This window comes from Thermobia domestica, chromosome 7 (assembly GCF_964235325.1).
Source record: "Thermobia domestica chromosome 7, izTheDome1.hap1.1, whole genome shotgun sequence".
Lineage (NCBI taxonomy): Eukaryota > Metazoa > Arthropoda > Insecta > Zygentoma > Lepismatidae > Thermobia > Thermobia domestica.
In genome coordinates, this window is record NC_137460.1 from 168,491,687 (window position 1) to 168,517,178 (window position 25,492).

Consider the following 25,492-nt stretch of genomic DNA (forward strand, 5'->3'; position numbering starts at 1 on the left):
CAATACTCAGTGAATAGTCGGACTAATTTAACCGAACTGTTGATCTCTAAATATGAAATGCGTGTAGATACGGAATGTACTTTCTACCTTATGTTTATAATGCAATATTTATTATTACTTAGTTTCTAAAATTTTTATCACTAAAAATGAAGCAGTTGTGAACAATATTTATGGTACGTGAGGTCAAATGAAACTTTCATTTTCAACGTCAATACGGAATCTTAAAATAAAGAAAGACTTTCAGACAAGACGTAAAGAAATATTTCGTAACTGGAATGCACCTTTTGAGAAGGGGAACAGAAACTTCTGGATGTTGAATGATGTGCTGTGTTGACTCGTCCTTCGAAAAATACGTAAGAAAGAGTGGATGTATTTATTTAGCAATTCGCAGTGAAATAAAGAAAAATAAACTAAATGTAGGATTCATATTATCGTAAAGAAATATTTGTTTCCACTGTACTGTGGAAGTAAGAGTTCCATGATGTGGAATTCCTATTTTAATGTTGAAGTCTTTATACCTTTGCTGTAGGAGGAAAAAGAAATCGTAAATGGAATCTGCGTGATGTTCATATGTTGCTGTTCTTGTTTTTCAACAAAATCCTTGCTTGCGTTTTAGAACTAGTGAAGCAAACTAGTACGTTTTCGGTGACCGGTCATTGTCTCGCATACCACTGAACGAAGGAATCGAGCATGTTTCAATACTACGCGGGTTTTAAATATTTGCATGTTGATACTAAAACACACATTTTGTGGTGTATTCTGTAGAATTTTCACTTACGGCGCCAAACTTCCTGCGTTGAAACGATGGGTGCTCGATATTGGTTTTGTTGTAAACAGACACAGAGTGACGGGATGAGTTTTCTCCTTTCCTCCTTTATTCACATTCCTTTCGTTCTTACGTCATTAATTCAGTGTTTATTACACCGTTTCTGTGACGTTAAACTAGTTACTTAATGTAAAGTTTGAATGTTAAACAAGAAGCATTTGTCTGTAGGGCGCGTTCGGGAAATTTTAAACTACGAATTTGGGAAGATTGATTTTTTTTTTTTCCTGTAAACAATGTACATTTGACATGGAAGATCAGAGTTCGAATCCTACGTTGCTGAAAGCAGTAAGCTCAAAATATTAAGAAGGAATAATTATTATTTCTTACTAGAACTTAATGATTGAATGCCTGAACTAAACACAAAAACTGACTTTGTCGTAAAAAGAAAGTTCTAATTTATTTGTCCAACGAACGGACGACATCGAACTAACAGAACGTTATCACGACGATCTGGCCATTGCCATATGTCTTATGACATGTTTGGCCCTGATCAGCAGTTATTTTAGTGATCGGATCATTTCTAAGAACTTGCCCACGGTTCTTGGGTACTTACCTTCCGAGATTACTTCCTATGGAGTTATCTTAAGAGTCGCGTGTACCGTGCTAACCCATGAATACGGGAACTTGTGCGGAAACATGACAAGAGAAACTCTTATCATCACCCAGGAGACAGCTGCAGCATAGAGCGACGGGTTCGAGTTTGCCTAAGGGAAGATGGTCACTTCCAACTTCTGCTTTAAAGGTAAATGATTACCATCCTTCATGCGCCATCAGAACTATGCTTGATGACTCCTAAAATAAGTGCATGGCATAACAAATCTAGCTGAAATGCATTGTAGGATTCAAGAGGATATTTTGTGAGGGAACATTATTACCAAGATTAGCGGGAAATTGTGTTCTGCAATGAGATTGGGCCAGGCTCATGAGCATGGTAATGTTCACGTTAAAAGGATGGAAGTGCAGGTAGCTTGCCCTGTAGTAATAAAAATGATTCAGAAAGTATGTAAGAAATTATACAACTTCAAAGGAACAACGTGAATGCTCATTAAAAACGTCTTCGACTTTCAAATACTATTGGGGATTTAGAAAATGTATTTGAAGACAGCAGCCAAGAACTCCAAAATCTACATAATAAAGTTAGTCTCAAATTGGAATCGAAGATTTAAAAGAAGTAAGAAACTTGGAATGTATCAGTTTAATGAATTCGTCAATAATATACGTGAACAGCAACCAATATTGACTGTAAAACCACATGCAATCAAAATAAAATTGTTAAAAAAAAAATTAAAAAAAAAAAAGCTCATATTTAAAACGTATCGCTATTGATAATGAGAAGCGTAAGGAATGATGCCAATCAGTCCTCTAAAGTATATATCGATTTTCAGTAGCGAGGTTCTGATCTGGACGAATTCTTCAGTCACGAAAACAAGTTTCCACCTTCGTTGTAAGACTATGGACACCTTCCAGAAACTAAGAAATCTGATCTTAAGTGTCTAAGTGTGTTACTAACCTAGTCACAAACCGTATCGGGTGCCACATTGTATGGCCCACCCTTAGTCCACATGATACCTTCAGGAGACGGAAAGACGTTCTTTGACTTTGTAGTTGAGAATCAATATGAGTGTGGATGTTCTTTGGTTGGTTGGTTGGTTGGTTGGTTGGTTGTTCTAGCAGTATCATCCATGTCATTACGACCGTCTTCTTTAGTGTCGGTGCATAATCCTGGTTAGTTAAGCTAACCAAAAATGTTCTTTTGTTTTAAGGTTTGACCCCTCCCCCACCAAAAAAGTTTGTATATCTTAAGCAAAATTTAATGGCAATTCTACCTTTTGCGAGGAAGAGAAATTTGAGTATTTAAAATACAGGAATAATTCCTATGTTCTTTTATATATATATATATATAAACAAAATCTCTTATGTATTTTAAATGGGATCGATCTATCAGCATTTCTTATTAGAATTGCAACAATATTTCTTATTAGTTTCAGTTGCTTACATTTATGCAAAGTTACGTCATTTCCCAATTAATAACGAGCCCACTTCCGCCGATGAAACGAAATAAAAATTTTGCACGTTTGCTTCTCGTTCGTTGGTTGCCTCAGATAGACCAATGTTAAATTGAAGTCCACGGTTGCATGTTGAATTTAACAACTACCGTTATTTGTCTCAAACTGATGTACCTGCATCATATTTTCTGTATATTGCAGTATTTAAGCCAATAAATAACCTTCCATGAAACCAAATTTTATTTTCCCATGATGGATTTATCTGAACGTAACATTTTTTTTTCTTGAATTTTTTACGTTCTTTTTCTGCCATGAAATTAATAATAAAATAGTCGAGTGGTAAGCTACATGGATAATACGAAAATGATAAAAACTCAGGATGTGTAGTTTGAACCCCCGCGCCTTTTTCTAAATAGAAAAACTAAGGCAAATGAGAGTATTAAGGCATGATAGTATGTCATTTACGATTTACATAAGAACACATTTCATAATGACATTATCTACACCTGTTTCATGTCCAAAAATTTTCTGCATTAGGAATCAACGAACTTCTAGATTTCAGTGTCCTAAGTTGTAACGAGCGAAGCCGTAGGAAGATGCTATGATTCGGGTTGTCAAGTGTCGAATGAAAAACACGGTAAATCAAAGTGTATCGAAGTAATGTCCATGAGCATCCATCATTTTTTGTCAGCGTTCCTGTAGCTGCAAAATACCTGGTGATAAATCTCCGCGGTCGCGGATGCACGGATCTCCCACGCAGGTGGTTGTCGAGGGAATGAAACAAGCGGTGTTAACTCTATTATATCTACATTATACAGGGTGTCCGAGAAGTCCTTCCCTGATTACAAAAATTGATAACTCAGGCTAGAAATAAGATAGAAATATGAAACTGGTGTTGAATTGTTTACAAACTATAAAAGTTTTTGTCTGTGTTAGGTTTGTTCTGTTTTACCAAGTCTCAATTTTTTTTTTTTTTTTTTTTTTTTTTTTTTTTTTTTTTTGTTTTAGGTTTGTAGTACGTAAGAAGCCATGCCAACCAACCAGGAGAAGGCACAGTGTGTCCTGTGGTACCATGAGACACGATCACCAACCACGGTGCAGAGACGTTCCAGACAACATTTGGGAGGACTCCACCTGATGTCAAGAGCATTAAAGCCTGGTATGAGAAGTTCAAGAACACTGGGTCGGTTGCTGACCTTCCGAGGTCTGGTCGACCAAGAACCTCAGCAGACACGGTGGAGGCTGTGCGGCAGTCTTTTCTGAGAAGTCCTAAGAAATCGGTGCGCAGGGCCTCACGTGAATTACAGATGCCAAAAAACTCTATCCATGACATTTTACACAAACGTTTATTGTTTCGTGCTTACAAAGTGCAACTCGTTCAGGCCTTGTTGCCCGACGACGGTACACGTCGATATGACTTTGCGGTCGAAAGGCTATCACGTATTGAGGACGATAATGGTTATCTCAGACGAATTGCCTTTTCCGACGAAGCGACATTCTTTGTCAGTGGAGTAGTGAATCGCCATAATGTACGCATTTGGGGTTCAGAACGCCCCAGGGAGGCCAGGGAGTTCACCAGAGGCAGTCCAAAGGTGAATGTTTGGTGCGCGTTATTGCACGATCGAATTATCGGGCCATTCTTCTTCGCTGAGGATACCATCACATCTGCAGTGTACCTGGATATGTTGCAGCTGTATGCTGTTCCTCAGCTGCTTCAGTATCGCCCCGATGTCGTTTTTCAGCAAGACGGTGCACCACCTCATTGGGGTTTGGACGTCCGTGCCTATCTCGATAGGACATTTCCTGGGCGATGGATTGGTCGTGATGGACCAACAGCTTGGCCTCCACGCTCTCCTGACATAACCCCATTAGACTTCTTTTTATGGGGTTATGTCAAGGATGAGGTCTACCGACACGTGTACCAGATCTTGAAACCCTGCAGCAACGAATAACCACAGTCGTTGGATCGATCCCTCCAGTGATGTTGGCTAATGTGTGGATGGAAATTGAATATCGCCTACATGTGCTACGTGCTACCAAGGGTGCTCATGTGGAAGTGTACTGATGTGACCAAAACTTTTATAGTTTGTAAACAATTCAACACCAGTTTCATATTTCTATCTTATTTCTAGCCTGAGTTATCAATTTCTGTAATCAGGGAAGGACTTCTTGGACACCCTGTATATAGTAGTATATTTGTATGATGCTCTTTATATCTCTGATTTTTAACTCATTTCATTTGTTTTAGAGAAACCAAGCTCAAATCCATTGTGGAATTTCTGGCTTGCAGCTTAGTGACGATTGTTAAATTTCGCTTGTGAGACTTGTAGAACATCCTGTATAACGTAAAAATAACATAATATCCTTTTTCGTAAGGTAAAAGAGTACATTAATATACTCTTCTTCAACTTAAATAATAGTTGAATTGTGAAAAGTATAAAATACACATATATTTAAAATTTTGTTTGTTGTGATTTTTTTTAATCAGGCACTAAAAAACAGCCACAGGTATCCCTAAATGATTCTAGGTGTACTTAATTCCCACTTAGTGTCAGAAAGGATAGTTTAAAATTACAATTAAAGGAATAAGTTTCAACAAGAATGAACAATTTATAATAATAATAATAATGCAAACATAACAATTAACAGCTAACGAATTAAAATGATTCCACAATTCAAGTGGTTTCACAGTTTCTCATGCCTGAATCTGACCATTGATGAAGCTGCAAAATAACATCTTAATTTCAAATAAATTTCAGTTCAGTTTCTTTTAATAAATTATCATAAACACAAATTAAGTTACATTCAAAAATTTCACCAAACATAACATCAATGATAATAAATGGCGCATATCAAAGTAACTTGTCCAATGCTTCGTAACTATAGGTTTGACCTGAAAATAATTAAATATAAAAAAATAAAGGATTCAATTTAGTTTACGTGTATTACACACTTATTTAGATATGTTTCTAAATCCTTACACACAAACCCTACACATTCACTTATTCAATCATCTTCACGGCACACAAACCGAAACACACTTTTCCTTTTTCAACTTCTATTGTAAACTATAGACATGTTGTTGGTCACGATTACCTGAATAAAATGCAAGGAGCGATAGGTCGTCACAACCCACGTAGTGCTTATTGGTGACAGCACTATTTAAAAAGAAGTCTAGCCACTACAAGATTTCCAACTTTAAATAGCAGAATCAGTAAGAGACTTTTTTCTTCTTCTTTCTTTCGAGGGTATGCTTCAGCACCAAATGTCAGGATAAATATAAAGTGTATTACGTAAATTCATTTTTCAGCCTGCCCCCGCCAAGTGAACTTTGTGGTGGACAAACACCGTGTGCGTGGGTTTTCTCGGGGTTCTCCCGTTTCCTCCCACTTTCTTCATTCCACCATTTCATTCATTTCTCATAATCACCGTCTCCTTTAGCCTCACCGGCATAACCGTGGGACGTAAAACTCAAAAGATTTCATTTTTCAGCCTACTGTAGATAAAATTTTTACGTGATGGGAAAAATTTAACTTGATTTGTAGACGTAGTGGATCGGAATAATTTAAGAACGCCCATCTCCGTGACTTTTACAGAAAAAGTTAAAATTTGAGTTATAGTGTAATGAGTAATATTCTACAGAACAAAACACGGTTGAAGAATTTTGTCGCGACTATGAATTGTCATTGAATTAAACACCGAAATTTGTATTTTTGTTCACCAAGACACTGCCATGAAGATCTGGAGGAAATTTTGGATGTACGTACCTCTCAACTCTCGTATAATCTCGATTTTACAAATCAAAGGTGACGTTCCTCAGATTTCAAAAACTCAGTTTCTAAAGGCAAATTCTATAATCTCAGCATTATCTGTTTCATCATCACAGGAAGACTACCGGAAATAACTTTTAGTAGATAGTGAGAACTTGACTTGTTCCGAGTGTTTAGCATGGGGAGAAAGGTTCAAAAGTTATGTGAAGGAATCAGTTTCTGACAATCCCCTGAAATTAAATATGTAACTCCTTACTACATTGGTGGAAAGTTGCCACGTTTCCAGGAGTTTTATGATTTATTTATTTAGTTTATGCGGGGTACGTTCCAATTTATAAAAACTTTAATTTCATGTGTGGTATCCATAAAAATTCGGAAAAAATTAAAATATGTAACTTAATGTTTTTAATCATTGGACGCCTCATTGAATCGTGGTTCAAGCCTTTCAGTTGTTTCCCCATAACTTATTATTCCCTACAAAAAGCAGGTATTTTTCCTAACATTTTTTAAGTGAATATTTTGCTGGCAACGCTGGAATATGGCAAAGATGTTTTTCGTTTAAAGAAGGAAAATAACAAAAGTAACATCTTTTAGTTTCATTTTGAGCTTGATAAATTTCTGGACTGCGATTTATTTAGCAACTCAAGATTCGCTTTCGACATCTGCAGCAGTGAGGTTTTGTTTTGTAAAGATGGTGCCCAAAATTTAAAAGTTTGACTCACGTGCCTCAAAGGTATTTGTCGGAGCAGTTTTTCTGTCTATTACTAAGAGAGGCTGCTGAGATGTTTGTAGCCCAACCGAGGTGCGCAGGACGATTATGTGTATTCAAATACAAATTTACATGTTAACGAAATATATAACTGTTTTTCAGGGCCCAGGAGTAATAATGAGTGCCCAGGCAGCGAAGTCAACAAATCCGGAGACCAGAGTTGTAATCAAATTTTTGTTCTATCAAGGGGAGTTCTTAAAACAAATTCGTGAGGAAAAAATTTATAAATCTTTGTTTATGTCCCGCGATTATGCCGTAGGTTAAGGGAGATGGATGGTTAATCCTAGTAAACGATGTTGGTAGGATTGGTGGAATGACAATGTGGATAGAAACGGGAGTATCCCGAGAAGGCTCATGGACACGATGTTACTTGGCTGGGAATAAAATTCGGAAGGAAATACAGTGAAAAAGTGGGTGGCACAGTTTGAACGTAGCGATTTCTTAAACGATGTTTCACGTGCAGGAAGACTGTGACTGTCCATGAGATCGTGGAAGAAATTAATGACAGTTGAAAATCACAGAATTTTAGGGAAGCTTGTGTCAGAGATTGCGGGCATTTCTCGAGAACGCATCTGTAGCGTAATTCTTAACGACCTGGGCATTCACAAACTCTCATCACAATGGTTTTCCAAAAATGACAGCAAGTTAAAAGCGTGAAAGGTCATTACGAGAAGTCCTCTCCCATTTGAACTGTAATACCAGCTGATTCTCTCTTGAATGGTAACCATGAAGGAAACATGGGTATACCACTACGATCCTGAAACGAAACAACACTTAATGGAGTGGCGGTACTTCATTTGCTCTCGCGTGAAGTACTTCGCGCAAAAGTTAGCTGGGAAAGTGTTTGGTATTCTTCTGGGATAAGGATAAAGTTGTACTTACCTGGCCAAGATACGAAGATTTAATATAGAGTATTATTCTATATTTGATTGGAAGACAAAGTGAAAGTGCTACGCCCCTGTTCGTCGAACACTGCAGATACAACCGTTATGGTTTAGGTTGGTATTGGGTTTAATGTCTATATTATTCCAGATGTAGTTCCGTCGGACTATTACTCATTCCCTAAACAGAAAGAACACCTGAAAAGGCTCAATTTTGGATATAAGAAGGTGATTAGATCTACAGAACAATGGTGTAGAGAACAGTCTTCGGAATTCTTTTTAACTGGTCTGCAAAGATTCGTGTACCGTCCAAGGAAATGTATTGAACTTCGGGAGCTATGTAGAATAAAATTTCACAATTACACGTTCGCTTTTGGTTTGTGCTACGAACTTATCCCTCGTATGTACCAGAATTGTATCTAAACCCGCGAGTCCTCCTTTATGGCTTGAACTTAACCCTTTCAGACCTGATTTTTTGTTTACTCTCCGGTGTTATTGTTATTTTGAATTATTATTCTTTATGACTTAACAAATGAAATACAACCGTCAATTCGTTTACGGATGTCATATTTAGAGAATTATGGACGAAACATTTTGCGTGCATTAGGGTTGAAATACGTATGTAAAATAAAAATGGGATTAATCGAACATATCATTGTGATCTATATAGTTTAGAAACTCAAAATACATCACTAAAACAAACGGAGAATTTATTGCAAATAGCTTGTTTCGCCAAGAATAAAACAGCCTACGTGGGTGAGTTTTGTCCATTGTGATAGCTCCTGCAAGTAGTCTAAAAGAAATGTGCATTGCTTCCTGACAACAGATTAAAACACCACAGAAATAGTGAAAAGTGATTTAGAAAAGTTCAAAGAATTCTGACATAAAAACCCAGCCATTTAGAATCCTCCAGAGTAATTATATTAAGCTTAAAACTTAATGTACACAAATGTGACCACTAGGTCTGAAAGGGTTAAACACAGTAATCGAGTACGAGCTCTATAAATGGATGCGGATTTAATTTGTAAGTAGGAGCGAGTGCAACTTCTTTTCTTATTGGTTTTAGTGCGGCTTGGTTGCAAGATAGTTACATCTGCTTTGTCCTGCCACTGAGAACCCTAACCGTTTTAAATTTTAACACGAAATTATAAAACACTGGTCTAATAAGGTTTTTCCAGGAGGACTACAGGTTTCCGTCATACCGAAATAAGTGTGGTTCATTTGAGAGTGAAAATCAAATAAAGGATCTTTCCGAAAGCATCCTTGATCATTACGTTCATATTTCAATTACAACCATTATTGATACGGTATCAGATTTTTCGTTTTGTGTATTTTTTTCGAAAATAACGCTAATTTTTTTGTAGGTAAAACCTTAAAATATGATAGAGTGCAATTCTTGCTTAGTAACCGAGAAACTCTACTATTCATAGGATGAGTTTTAGCTCTTAACTTTCTCGAAATCCGGTATTATAATTTTATAGTTCATAAATAGATATATCATTGATAACTAAACCATAGGAACAACTAAATTTAAGAATGGAAGATTGAAACTTTACCGGAATGGGCTGCAGTTTTTATAATTTGTATTCTTTCCAGATCGAAAACTGTCATATTTAAGAGATTTTGTGGGTTAAGTAATTGGTCCTTAATGATCAAACCATCCCTAAAGATATTTTTTGTCGAGATTAGTATTAACTGAAATGCACCGTGTTCGGTAGGTGTTACTTGTTGTGTAAATTAAACAGGATTATGTGTTCGTATTCTGCTTAATTCTGAAAACAGGATTATTTGGTATTTGTTAGTACACATTTCCAGTAACTGTGTCCTTCTTGGTTAATAGTGTATGGTACATGGAAAGAGGGTTCAGGCTGATTTGTAGCGTATACTTTTTATTTGTTTGTGTAATATCCGTTATAAGTAATGAATTAGGAATACCTGTTTCGTGGTTGTATTTTAAGAATCTTTGTCTTTGGTTTTTTGTGTTTGTATATTTGGTGGCGACGATTCTTCTAGAAAGAGTAAGTGCAACGCTGACCAACGCCAGCTAATATTAATCGCTGACCAACGCCAGCTTCTTTTTACCAAGATTGCTGTATTTGGGCATCTTAAAACACGTCGAATGCAAGCTGGTAAGATAGAGTTTATAACATCGCATAAACTGTTCTTTTTTTTTTTTTTTTTTTTTTGTATGACGTCGAAATGAGCTCTATAATACCTTGTTTGTAGATGAGTACCAGATTCTCAAAATCAGAATCTCTCATTGCTACAATTAGGCCACGATTTCAAGAAGCTGGTGATTTTGTAAATATATGACAGATTGAGGAAATAAACATTAAGTCGCCCTCAGCGATTAAACTACCCAGGATACCAGTAAGTGTTCGTGTTAAACCAGGGATACTTTCGATTCCTTTCAAGTCTCGTTTTAGTAACACTCTTTTCTCTTTATTCATCAACTTTTGGGAAGACACATACTACTACGACGTTCTTTTTGAATTCAATATCTAAGCATGAAACAGAGCATTTTCCTGAACATTCGCGTAATAAAAGATACTTCATATCTTGCAAAGTTTTACATTAGAAGTCTGCACGGGCTCGGGTGTAGAAAACATATATCATTTCGGACTCGGGCCGGGCTTAGGCCGTAAATTTTTAAATATGCAGCTATATTTCTCAAGCCTAACTCTGTAAATATACTGCATAACGATATTTATCGGACTGTTCTTTTTGGAGAACTCTTAAATCACAACTGTTAAACTCTAATTACTGTAAATAAAAATACAATTTTGCGTTAATTGCAAGTTTTTGTAATTCGGGTTCATTTGATTATCACATGCGCTCGGGCCTAAAGGCCTAAACGGATTTCGGACTTGGGTCGGGTCTCACATTATAAATTCACGGGCTGAGCAGGACCTGGGATAAAAATTCTGGCCCGTGCAGATTTCTATTTTACATACACACACGTTTCTGTTTGCATTTTCTTCCACTCTTTCAATACGTAAACAAAGTATTTTTCTTTATTTTTCTTCCAGGTGATAAACTAGGAAGAGTGGTTCATATTATCCAGTCTCGAGAGCCTTCATTAAGAGATTCTAACCCCGATGAAATAGAGATTGATTTTGAAACATTGAAACCTTCTACATTACGAGAGTTAGAGGCATATGTTGCATCTTGTTTAAGGAAGAAGCCCAGAAAGCCGTATTGTAAGTAGTAGTTCATTATTCTCAATAGCTATAATCATTAGAAAAGTAAGAGTCATACTGTAAGCTGTAATCGTGTGTCGTTGGAGTGAAATATGTTGGAACATTTCTTTATTTCACCCATTTATTGTTGATAAATAGATATTTTAAATGTGGCTGCATGCAATAATGAAAACTATTTATTGTGAAACGGCCTTGTAACTCTTTCACTGATAGGTGAAAAATCTGAAATTCAGCACCATGCATATTATGGAAGGTGAAAAAAGTGTTGCTTACCCATATATAATTCATATTTGAAGTTCACATATTAATTATCTGAAACTTAGAGTAGATGAAGCATGCCAATAACTGAAGGCGATAGGATGGCAAAATACTTTTACTATAAACTGCATGCTAAGTTTCATAATCTTGGGACCTCAGAGGTAAAGTATACTATGTTATGAAACAGTAATTAGCGAGGAACCAAAAAACTGTTTTGAAGACGTGTTTATGTTGAACTGCGTCTAATATTTATTGAATACTGTAAAACTTGAGCATTTTTTCTCCAGTACAATTTGTGGGATTTTTCTTTTTCTTTCTTTCCTTTTTTTTTTTTTCTCGTTGTACACTGTCCTAATTTTATAATATACAAATTTAATAATAATGTTATTATTACTTGTAAAATGACTTGGAATAGTTTACCACGTACTATAGTCTTGTAGGCTATTAAACTGTTGTTAAAGCAAATACCAAGACAGAAATTTTCTTTCTAAAATCCTAGCTTTTTGTCCGTTTCGGAGGCAATATTTCGACAGTAAGTTTGATCTCAAAATAGATTGCAACTTGTATAAAAGAAAAAAAAAAAACTATTTTGGATACTTTATTTCGATGTAATGTTTAAATAATTGTCGCAGTTAAACATGAGATGATTTTCAAAACTCTCAAAGATAATAATTGCGTCTAGGACTCAATAATACAAACTGTTCCAGAGATAGTGAAAAGGATGGACAGAAATGGTGATATTGCTAAAATAGTTTAAATTAGGGATATTTTTATGATTCTTGCAGTGAAAATCATTGATAGAGATTTGTTGCTTGAAGTGGCGTAGTTTCGGGAGTTCGTCCGGATAATAATGATTCTTCCTTTCCTTTCATCCTATAATTAGGTGTATACTAGTGAGAAAAGCTGCAAATGTCGGGGAATCATGTATACATTCTGGAGATTTTAGTATTAGATTAAATACGAGGTCTGTTAAAAAAAAATAATATTGAACCTTTTTTTCCGCGTAAACCAATGAAGAGTGGGTCGCGAAGTGTAGATGTAGAGGGGTCATTCATGCGCAGTCGTGAATTTTTTCCTGCCCGCAGAAAGCGTCAGTCGCTGGCAGTTGACCAACGAGGGAAGACGTGTAGTTATCGGTAGTCGGATTTCAGTGTTTTGTAAAATGACCACACAAAAAAGCATTAAATTTTGCCGAAAGCTTGGCGATACTCATGCGGAAGCTATTCATTCAGATGAATACATTCAATTTTGAATGAAAATTTGGGTATGAGGAGTGTCCCCGCGAAGTTTGACTCAGGCTTTCATCACCAAACACAATATTCTTGTGTATCGTAAACTCCCTACTCACCCGACATGGCTCTGTCTCTTTTGCTATTTCTCAAGCTAATAAAAGGGACCCAATTTGAGTCAAGAGAAGACATCGTGCGGAGTGCAACGGCACGGTTGCTCACCATTCCAAAAACTTCATTCCAGAAGTGTTTCCAACAATAGCAAGAGCGATAGAAGTGTGTGCATTACCAAGGAGACTACTTTGAAGGAGATCAGTATTTCGAGTTGCCAACCAAAGGTTGGATATTTTCTGAACACTCCAACACTCCTCGTACAGTTTGGAAAATTTAAAATTCATTCGATGGCTCTCTAGAATAAAAGTAGTTCTGGAATGAATGTCTTTTCTAGCTTTTCAGTTTCTTTGTTAAAGATGTTTACTTGTCTCCTCTTTCAATTAGATTTTTTTAGGAAGATTGTTTAGAGTTTTAGCCTTTAATTTCAACTAAGCAATTATCTTGAAGTATCAAAAAGTAAATGAAGGAAACTTTTCTGTGCGTTGTGTGTTTATTCTCAACTTACATGATTTTGGAAAGAAATTAATACTTTATACCTTTCAAAAAAATCACTTGCTGTTTTACATAGTTAACTTTTTCGGCTGGATTCAAGTGTCAGTTCAACACAATATATCCTATTAACAAGTGTTCTGGGCGCCTAAGCTCTGAAGCAGGGAATGAGCGTCCTTTCATGCATAATGTTGCGTAGTTATATTAGTATACATGTTCTTCAGTTGTGTAATCTTCCTTTATTATTATTATTGATTCTTCCCGTTCGATAAATTTCTCTTCCTTTGCTAGTTGAAATATATTGCACAACCTGCATACAATGATTGTTTCAAAGCTGTCAGTTTCTTTGAAACTACATGAAAGAAGTCTTCGCATTAACTTCCAAACAACTTGTGAATGACTGATCTTTTTCGCAATTGTTAAATCATGTGTTTGTCAGCCTAGACATTTGGTTTTTCCAATGTGAGGTTCTTCAGTTAAATTCCCAAATACTTCTGTGTACACAGGTCGTTTCAAAAGGACCCCGCACAATCCTTATGAAAATTGGATTTCGGTGGAATTGCTTGAAACCGTGATGTCGTAAATATTGTGAACCTGAGAAAAAGTCTGTGTGCACAAACATCAATCACCAACCGTATGGCCCATACCGGTCCTCTTTCGTTTCCATCTCTTTTCGTCTATTTTGCAACTACTTTTCTTAAAGACGGACTCTCAATGGACTGTGCTGTGGTAGTTTAATGAAGTTTTGTGTTGTGTGTTTACTATCCTTTTGCTTTGTATACAGTAGATATTTAAAGAAATTTGAATTTTTTACGTTACAGACAAAAAGCCATCAGGGAAGTCGAAGGATGAACAAATGGCCGAGAAGAAACAAGAGTTAGAAAAGAGATTACAAGATGTAACAGGACAATTAGGCACCGGAAAGAAAACTCCAAAAAAAGGTATCTTAGTCTAAAAATATTTATTCGATATCTCACATGTATCAGATCTCGTAGAATGCTCTTGCTTGTTGACCATTGCATTTTTGCAATTCTATTGTAATATACTTGTAATTATTTTGAGTATTATCAGTATGTGAATGTGCCTCTTTTACTGGGTAAAGATGGAACAAAAGAAATGAGTAGTGGTAAGTTTATAATAGATATTGTGGGTGGTTAAATACAAATTAGAATTAATTTCCTAGCCCAAAATCTGCACAAAAGCAGCGGGAAAGAATCAAAATGCAACGCATTGGAAGGTTAAAATATGGTCATGCTTAATTTTAAGTGGTAAGTGTAATAATTGGAAACTACTGTACGTTGCCAGTATAGCTTTTTAGGAATCATGTGAAATCTTATTTTATTTCATTGCGTACTTTCATGCAGCAGGAAATACGTGGTTTGTTTCAGAACTGCGAAGGTAGGGATTCGAAGAAAGGTCTTTTGCTAAACCGTGTACTACAAATTTAAACTTGGCTGCTGATGCGCGCAAGAATATGAAAATATTTAACTAGGCGTGTGTGGTGTAAACAGTATGAATGAATCTACAGTAACTATATATATATATATATACTGTGATCAAAAGTATCCGGACACCTGGCTGAAAATGACTTACAAGTTCGTGGCGCCCTCCATCGGTACTGCTGGAATTCAGTATCGTGTTTGCCCATCCTTAACCTCAATGACAGCTTCCACTCTCGCAGGCATACTTTCAATCAGGTGCTGCAAGGTTTCTCGGGGAATGGCAGCCCATTCTTCACGGAGTGCTGAACTGAGGTGAGGTATCGATGTAGGTCGGTGAGGCCTTGCACGAAGTCGGCGTTCCAAAGCATCCCAAAGGTATTCTGTAGGATTTAAGTCAGGACTCTGTGTAGGCCAATCCATTACAGGGATGTTATGGTCGTGTAACCACTCCGTCACAGGCCGTGCAGTACGACAAGTGCTCGATCGTGTTGAAAGATGAAATCGCCATCCCCGAATTGCGCTTCAACAGTGGGAAGCAAGATGCTTAAAACATCAATGTAGGCCTGTGCTGTGCGAGTGCCACGCAAAACAACAAGGGGTGCAAGCCCCCTCCAACAAAACACGACCACACCACCACCTCCGAATTTTACTGTTGGCACTACACACGCTGACAGCTGACATTCAGCGGGCATTCGCCATACCCACACCCTACCATCGGATCGCCACATTGTGTACCGCGATTCGTTACTCCACACAATGTTTTTCCACTGCTCAGTCGTCCAGTGTTTACGCTCCTTACACCAAGCGAGGCGTCGTTTGGCATTTACCTGCGTGATGTGTGGCTTTGCAAGTTTTCTCATCTCACGCCTAACTGTTATAGTACTTGGAGTGGATCCTGATGCAGTTTGAAATTCCTGTGTGATGGTCTGGATAGATGTCTCCCTATTACAGTTTACGACCCTCTTCAACTATCAGTCAGCAGACGAGGTCGGCCTGTACGTGTTCTTTCTCGTTTCCACTTCACTATCACATCAGAGACACAGTGGACCTAGGGATGTTCAGGAGTGTGGAAATCTCGCGTACCTACTTCTGACAAAAGTGACACGCAATCACCTGACCACATTCGAAGTTCGTGAGTTCCGCGGGGCGCCACATTCTGGTTTCTCACGATGTATAATGACTACTGAGGTCGACGATAATAAGTACCTGGCAGTAGGTGGCAACACAATGTACCTAATACGAAAAACGTATGTTTTTTGGGGAGAGTCCGGATACTTTTGATCACATAGTGTATAATTATATAATGAAAATTTCATTGTGAAACAACGTGGAAAGTGAGGAATGTCAATGTTGTTCAGCACTTCGGCAGATCACAGTATCAGATCTTCATAATATTTCATGAGAGATTTATTGATGAATTTTTCGTTCGGCTTTTGAAAACTAGCAAATTGAAAACAGTATGCAAATTGTGAGATCAGAGGTTTTCTCGCTCAATAGTCCTAACTGAAACTGTCATGTATCAACAGAGTTGGATAATTTAGTAAGGATAGAGAAGACCTGTTACTGTATGCCTAGTTACCCTGATGCTTTTTAACACGTGTTTTGAATGATGAGATTTTCTGATGTAGATGTAAGAACGCGAAATGTGAACCCAATATTTCCCTTGGGAATGGTACTCTGATTTCTTGTATCAAAAGTGAAAAATTAACCATTACACTAGGTGCCTGTCTATATACAACTAAAGGCTTTGAGAAATAATGAGGCTATGGGCTGAAAATAAAAACCTGAGAGGAATAGTTCTTAACTACGTTGCAGTGTGCTTAAACGTAGCTTTCCCTCCAGTTTTAAAATGAAAGACAGCCTCTCTCTCGCTCTTGCTCTCTGAAACTGAATTCTTTATATCCGTATATCTCGACTTCATGTTTGCATGAATAAATTCTGTAATTTCAAAGATGTGAAAGATTTTAACATTTTACATTGAAAAAAGAAAAACTAATAAGATAATCATCGGCGATCCAAGTTCTATATGCCACTGACAGAATTCTCCTTGTTCGGTCTCGCGTCACAGTAATTGTTCATTGTGACCTCGCGACACTCCTCTAGTATTTTCGGGATTAGATTGTTAATATTTTCAGACAATGCTGTACTATGGTTTTAAACAGTAAAAATAACTCACGATCATCGTCTTCCCAATTACGAAGCCGCGATTTTTTTCTTTCTTTTTAATATATTGTTTCATTCTACTTACAAGTTTCTGTAATTCCTGAATCTTTCGGATTCCATGCTTTCGGCTCTTCCGTGGAGTCTTGGTCACGGCTGTTAAGAACAGGAAGAGAAAGAACAAAACCATCAAGGAATAAAAAGGAACGGACTTACCAAGGGGGAAACTGTGTTGTACAAAGAACACGTTGTCAAGTGCGTCAGCGATCTGCAGATGATGTTGAAGCAAACTGAAATATAGCGAAGTCAATTTGTGCGCCTTTCCTGTTTTTTATTAGAAGGTTGCCAAATCATGTTATTTTTATTGTTATACAAATGCTGTGAAAATTTTGTAATAACCGCCTCCCATTCGTCACTCAGTCATCCCTTGTCTAGGTAAAATTTTTGAATCTTCTTCCCTGTGTTGGTTTCTTTTAAATGTTTCCATAAACCTGACACCAGATTTTCCGCTTTCGAATCTCTAATATGTTCCTTTACTCGGACTTTCAAATTTCTTTTAGTTTTGCCTCTTGGCAACTGCATTTTATTTCGTAAATAACCAATTTTTCATTGGGATCAGTGTAAGAACTCTTAAATTGGGTAATGTTCTTTTCTAAAGTTTTAGGTGGGTTTAAAGCTGTACAAAATCGTATTGTGTGTAGATTCTATTTAATGCAGTGGTCAATCTGGAAAAAATAGGCAATCAATCAATTTTTAATCCTTTATGTCGGTTTTAGGTTTATCGGAACTTAAATTCCTGTTAACCTATTGTTCCAATTATTTAATAATGAAGCTGGGCACTTTCACACTACTAGTTTCATCAGGCATTCAACCTCTGTCTGTAAATCTGTTTATAAGGATGTAAGACTTATGGCTAGTGTTGTAAATAGAAAAAAAACGGTTCGTATTTTTTCAGAAATGTACGTTTTTTTTAGAAAAAAAACATTGCCTCTCGTTTTTTTTCTAAATTTCGTTTTTTTTCAAATAGTCATTTGTAATGCATCTTACGTCTATTTAAGTATGAAATATTTTTATGTAGGTGTAATCACCGTAAAATGCAACATAAATTAAACGCTAGATACTGATACGCTACAAATATTTTACAATTTACATGAATACCATACCTATTAACAATTCGGGTTTCAGCAGTTTTCATCAATATCAACTAAGAAATAAAAGTAGAAATGAAATTTTGTTTTTTCGTGAAAGCAGGCCTTTAATAAGTACGAAAATAATGTCACGAACAGTATAAAATTCTAATAACTTGTCTAAAGGTAAAAACTAATACTAATTTGCCTAATAGTATTTTTCTAAATGTCATATATAAATAATTTGTCGACTAGATATATATGATACAGAGCCGGCTCTACCATATATGCAGTGGCGTATTTACGATTTTGTTTCGGGAGGGGCTTTGCTAACTTTCGAGTGGGGGGGGGGGGCTTTGCCTGAAAATGTGAAAATTCTGCAAGATATTTCATATACTTTACTATAGTAAGTACGATTTCGGGGAGGGGGCTTAAGCCCGGAAGCCCTCCTAAATACGCCACTGTATATATGCAACACGTGCATTTGCGTGGAACGGCAAGCTTGGATGGTCCGGCAAAATCTGTCATAAGTATATTATTTAAATTCAATATTTCTTGTTGGAAACAGACTTCATGATGATGGTAGTTACATTTACTAAGCTGACCTTCTATTTGAATACTACATTCATAAATTATGTTTAGGTTGCATTAGTTTAAGGCCACATGGACAATGCTAAAGCAAATGGTCGAATAAGTCCGAGCACAAATTGCTTGATTGTTGTCAAATGCAAGAACTCAATTCTCGAATAATAGTGAATATCTGTTCCATTTAGTAAGTTATCACAGTTTTGTTATGAAAGTAGTCTTGTTTTTGTCAGAAGCAAGTTCCTTATCATTGAAGATAGAAATAAGTTTTTTTTAAAAAAATGTTAGAAGATGTAGAAGAAAAATCAAGAAATAAAGATAAAAGAGCTAGTTGCACTGGAATTGCAAACTGATACATTGAGATTGAAGCTTGATATTGAATTCTATAAAAAGGATTACCATCTTTCCTCATCAGGTGTGTTTGCTTTATCTTTCATTATCATAATAGATTGACATTTCAAGAAAAAAAAAAAAAACAGACAACGGAATTGCATTTTTAGTAAGTATTTAAGCCTTTCTGAGTGCGTCTGTACTTACCCTCACCTTTGTTGTTCATGCTGGAGTAGCATACTTAAAATCATGACTACAGGACTAAAACCTACAGACTACGGTTTACGTGCCAATTTCGCAAGTGAAATATTCCTGTATAACAATGAAGATTTTCTGGATCGTGTCGTCTACAATGATAAATCGACTTTTCACCTAAGAGCTAATGTGAACACTCATAATGTTTGCATCTGGCCGTCAGCAAATCCTCAGGAGATGGTACAATTGAAACGAAACTCCCCTAAATTGAATGTGTTTTGTGCCATATGGCGGAAAGTTTATGAGCCTTTCTCGCCTATCGGCTAGATGTGTGCCGTGTGATGAATGAATCTCACATTGAACACTTGTAGCAAAGACTGTTTGAGGTGCTCTTTTACTTCATGCATTGCTTATAATTGTACGTAAAATGTAATAAGTACTACGAAGACTTAAAATCCCAAACTTTATTTTGAAACACCCTACATTTCTTACCAACAATGTTGGAACTAAGATGTAAAAAGGAGAGAAAATTTTCCTTATAAAGTTATTGTTTACAACGATATTATTATTAGTCCAGACTATAACTACAACAACAACACGAGTTAGTAGTCAAAAAAAATGTAATCAAATGTGTACTCGGTGGCCCAGATGGCCAAAGTGGCACACACAGGTGTGTCACTTGTTTAGGACACTAATTAAGATATCGGGATATTATTCTTGCAAAATGTGGTTGGACTATAGTTTATCATATTAATTTCTTTTTCTTCTGGTGTCGAATTTTCTTCTCAAATTTTACCCCAGTAAAAAATTCGAGAATTTTCTAATTTCGAATTTCCTTTACTTTTTTCCCCTGTAGCTTCCTTCGTTGTAGAAAGACATCCTTAAGACTTGCCAGGTAGATACCTCGGATAGATACCTAACTGTTGGCATCAATTGGACGGGCCTGCGCGCAGTGTTGCCAATTAGGGAAATTAAAATTCTCCTATATTTGGGCAAAAAATTAGAAATTTTTGTTTATAAATCCGTAGCTATACGTCCGAGTGCAAGTCAACTCACGCCAATCGAACATTTGTCCTTACTTAACAAACGAAAGTACAGATCGCTACAATGGGGTAATTAGGGGACGCACGTAAAATTCGTATTTATGTTCTAGCCCTTGATTTTTCTAGTTTTTCCTTATTTTTCTGTTTACCGTAATATATTTTTGGTAATTAGAAGCTTTGTTCCTTAAATATCGCCACAATACTTGTAAGATATATTAGTGGTGTACCAATGTTTAATTTAAGATAGTTTGCGTCTGTCTGGTTGCAGTGTTGCCAGCTACAGAATATTTTAATTCCAGATTTTAGGGGGAAATTTTGGAAAAAATATCTGTTTTGTCTCTATTATTTCCCTCTTGTTGGCTATATCGGAACAAACGTACCAGTATCTGGAAGTCTCGCCTTTGCTCTACACAACGCACTATAGAAAGTTTCAATAGGATAATTAGGGGAAGTACAGTTGAGGTTTACAGTGGACCTTGTTTTCTAATTGGAAAGATAACTGTAATTTTTTTTAAAGGTAGAATGAGATATTTTTTATTGACATGCTTACTTTATTAGATATCGTCACAAAACTTGTAGGATATATTAGAGGGATACCAAAGCTTATTTTAAGATAGTTTGTGTATGTCTGATAGCAGTGTTGCTAGCTACAAAAAATTTTAATTCCAGATTTTAGGGGCAAATTTTGGGGAAAATTCCCTTTTTTATTTCTATTATTTCCTTCTTGTTGGCTACATTCGAACAAATGTACCAGTGTCTGACAGCCTCATCCTTAGCCTACACAGTGCACCAGAAAAAGTTTCACTAGAATAATTAGGGGAAGTACAGTTGAGGTTTATAATAAACCATGTTCTGGAAATGGTAAGAAAATGGTGAATTTCTGAGGTAGAATGAGATTTTTTTTAATTTCATGCTTACTTTGTTATATATCGCCATGATACTTGTAGGATATATTCTTCGAGTACTACTGTTTATTTTTAAATAGCTTTCGTCTGTCTGATGGCAGCGTTTCCAGCCAAAACAATTAATTCCCGCTATTAGGTGAAAAATTCGGAAAATTTCCCTTTTCCCTTCTATTATTGCCCTCTTACTGGATACATTGAGACGAACGTACCACTACCTGAAAGATTCTTCTTTGCCCTACAGAACGCACTATAAAAAGTTTCAATAGGATAATTAGAGAAGCTGTAGCCGGCATATTTGATTTTTGCCTCTGAGGCGTAAAAAGTGTCAAAATTTCATGTGTATGACAGAATTTTTTTCTTTCCCTCTTTGAATGGAAGCCAGCGACTTCAGGATTTCACTGTACCTTGTCAACACACCAAAGATTTGTTTAGGTGACTTAAACCCATATAACAGCAGTGGTGCTAGATACAAAAAAATTATGAAATTCGGTTAGGGAATTTTTTAAAAATTTTCACCCCTACATTTCCCTCAATAATTTCCCACTCGTTGGTAACACTGCAATGCAACTTACACCAAAAAATAGCCACATCCATTTTCTTTAAAAAAAGGCCTTAACCATATCAATCGAATGAATAGTTTTTGAGCAATAAGTCACTAACTGGAAATGTAGAAAAACGCCAAAAATGACCTGGGACCGAAAGGAATAATCACACAATTTTGCTCGTATAGGTTCAAAGAAACAAACGATTTGTAAGTTACGAGGGCTTCGACTCAAGTTCTGTTGATTATTTCAATAATCTGCAACATAAATCAATAAATAATAGTTGCCAGAAAAAAAACAGACTTTTGAAAAAAAACATCAAAAAGAACGATGTTTTTTATTGAAAAAAAACTTCACAGAAAAAAAACCGTTTTTTTACAACACTACTTATGGCACGCAAAAAGAAATTCTTCCAAATACTTGCTTTGGTACTTGTTGAATGTGCATAGTTGTAATGAATGTACTGTGTACCTTTTGTTGACTTGTGGTGAACCCTGGTAATGCATTCGTTGCCATGTCTTCTTATATTAAGTCTAGGTACGTAAGACTACCGTCTTTTTCTTTCTCAACTGTGAATCTCAAATTCTTATGAATATTATTTAATTCTGTTAATAAATAATCCTTTTATAAACCGTTCTTGTGCAAAAAAAAGTACCTCGACAACATATCTATAATATCGAACCGTTCCATTTTTCCATTCTTTTAAAATTCTACTTTCAACCATATGAAGTACTAGATTAGATAACAATGGTGATAAAGGGTTTCCCATAGCCAAACCTTAACATAATTATATATATTACCTTCAAATGAGAAAATATTGTGTTTAAGGTAAGGTAATAATATATATATATATATATATATATATATATATATATATATATATATATATATATATATATATATATATATATATATATATATATATATATATATATATATATATATCTACAGGAGTAGAGGAAAAAAATCTAGAAACACTTCATACAGGACACGTAAGTTTGCCCCTCCACTGTACAACACGTATGACGGTTGCCTATCGTTTTTTGTTTTCATTGTGTCATGTGGACCTTCCTCTTCCGTCAGCAGTAACCAGTTTATCTGTGTGTGTCGCGGTGTGAAAGTAGTGCGGTAGAATGGGCGACCTGACACTTCCAAGATCGTTGGTGCCCGTCTGGTTGGAGCTTTAGTGGCAACACTGGCGAAAATTGAGGGGGTATCGAAAGACGCTGTATACAATGTCACGAGGGCATTCACAATTTATGGACAAACAACGTCTGCAAAGCACGACAGTGGTCGAAAGACAATTCTGTGAGATAGGGAACGGAGGGCATTGAAACGGATTGTAACAGCTAAAAAGAAGACCACTGCAATGAAAATTACATCTGAACTCCATTCCGTCCTACAGAACCCGGTTTCATCGAAAATAGTGCGACAGGAACAGCATAAAATGAAAATTCATGGCAGGGTCGCTATCGCCAAACCCCTGGTCACAGCAGTAAATGCGAAAAGGCGTATCCAATGGTGCAAGGACCACAAGGCGTGAACACATGAACAGTGAAAACACGTAATGTGGTCCGATGAATCGACCTTCACCTTGTTTCCAACAACCGGTCGTGTTTACGTATGGAGAACACCGTCGCAGGCCTATGATACAGACTGTCTGCTCCCAACTGTAAAGCATGGGGATGGTTCTGTTACAGTATGGGCAGTGTTATACTAAGGCGTATGAGGTCATTTTGGGGGACCAGGGTCTACCCATGGCCCAAATATTCTTCCGTGATGGTGCTAGCATCTACCAAGATGATTTGGAACCTTGTCACGCTGCAAAAACTGTGAAATCATGGTTCGAAGAGCATGACCAGGAGCTATCACACCTGCCCTGGGTCCTACAATCACCAGATCTGAACATCATTGAGCCATTGTGGTCTGAGTTAGAAAGGCGTTTTCGGTCTCAGTACCCTCCACCAGCATCCCTTAAGGAACTGGAGCATGTTTTGGAGGAACAATGGTACAAAATTCCACACACCACGATTCAGAAGTTGTATACGTCCATTCCACGCCGGATCCAAGCTGTTTTAAACGCAAAAGGAGGCCCCACACCATATCAGATATTATTTTCACACTTTTGCAAACGTTTTAGATTTTTTTTTGTGCAACTCCTGTATATATCATAAAGTTGAAGGTTTGTCTATGGGGAAACCCTTTATCATAATTGTTAGCTAATCTAGTACTTCATATGGTTGAAAGTGGAGTTTTGAAAGAACGAAAAGTTGGAACGGTTCGATATTATAGATACGTTGACGATGTACTTTTGTACAAGGGACGATTCACAAATGGATTATTTATTTTAAAAAATTAAATGATATTTATAATAATTTGAGATTCACGGTTGAGAAAGACGGCAGTCTTACGTACCTAGACCTTAACATGAAAAGACACAGCAACAAATTCATCACCAGGGTTTACCACAAGCCAACAGAAGGTACACAGTACATTCATTACAAATCTGTACGTTCTATAAGTACCAAAGCAAATATTTGGAAGAATTTCTTTTTGCATGCCATAAGTCTCTTTCTTTCTTAAAAATAGATTTACAGAAAGAGATTCAATACCTGATGTAATTGGGCAATGTGAACGGGTACCCAGCTTCATTATTGAATAATTGGTATAATAGGTTAAAAGGAATTTGTTTCGATAAACCTGAATTCGACATTAAGGATAAAAAATAGATCGGATTGCCTACAGAAGGTCGGTCCACATTTATGAAAACGAAGTGGAACATCCGCCAGAGGCGCTAGAATCGCACAGACAATAAGCACGGCAGAGCAATTAGAAACCAGTTGTGTGGAGAATTCGGTAGTAAGAAGTGAAGTGTTCCGAGTGTAAAATGCCTCCAAAAGTGACCCCATTCTGGGAGGGGTACATTACAGCTCTTTCCGACGTCTGATACAGCTACAGTGCAATTGTGAAACATTGTTCGTCCAAGGGTTTCACCATTTCCAGGAAGGGTATTGCCAATGTACTCAAACTTAACAAAAATGCACAGCCAGAGGGAGCGAGTGTGTGGACAGTGGCACGAAAACAACACCCTCGACCTAAACGTACAATGGATGTAGTTCGATAAGTGCAGAAGTTCGTGATCCAGGAGAATCCGTCACCACAAAGAGAATTGCCAGGAGTGTTAGAAGATCCAAATCAACTGTGTAAAGGATAATCAGCCAGGATTTACGCCTGCAAGTGAAGCATAAGCAGCTTGTTCACACACTCACAGCCAAACACATCCGGGAAAGTAGGGTCCATTGCAAACTGTATTTAGCGGGTGACTAATGGAAATATGTAATCACGTTAAACGAGGCCTGGATCTATTTGTCAATCTCCAAGCGGGTTCGAACTATTTACTATCATCCAAAGGATGCAAATAACCATACCAATTGGGTCCGCACATATCGCGAAAGTTCTCCCGGTAGTTTCATGGTGGTTGGAGAATTTTCCATAAAGAGAAACTTCCCCTAGCATAGAGTTGCACGAAATGTGAAACTTGATGCATCATACTATCAACAACACGTTCTGGAGCCATTATACCGGCAGCATATACCGTTGAATTGCGCTTAGGTGTTGTAA

At 36.8% G+C, this 25,492-nt stretch overlaps 2 protein-coding genes across 8 annotated transcripts in view; both read left to right on the forward strand.

The window, feature by feature from the left end:
- Nucleotides 1-14,512, forward strand: part of LOC145690564 (bromodomain-containing protein 2-like) — an 85,506-nt gene extending 70,994 nt beyond the window's left edge. For both annotated transcript variants that reach the window (XM_081765578.1, XM_081765579.1), the window contains exons 6-7: nt 11,282-11,452; nt 14,364-14,512. In XM_081765578.1, coding sequence (XP_081621704.1) covers nt 11,282-11,452; nt 14,364-14,497 — 305 coding nt within the window. In that variant the 3' untranslated portion in view covers nt 14,498-14,512. The remainder of the gene's footprint in view (nt 1-11,281; nt 11,453-14,363) is intronic.
- Nucleotides 1-25,492, forward strand: part of GAPcenA (GTPase activating protein and centrosome-associated) — a 772,500-nt gene that overhangs the window by 531,940 nt on the left and 215,068 nt on the right. The window lies entirely within an intron of this gene.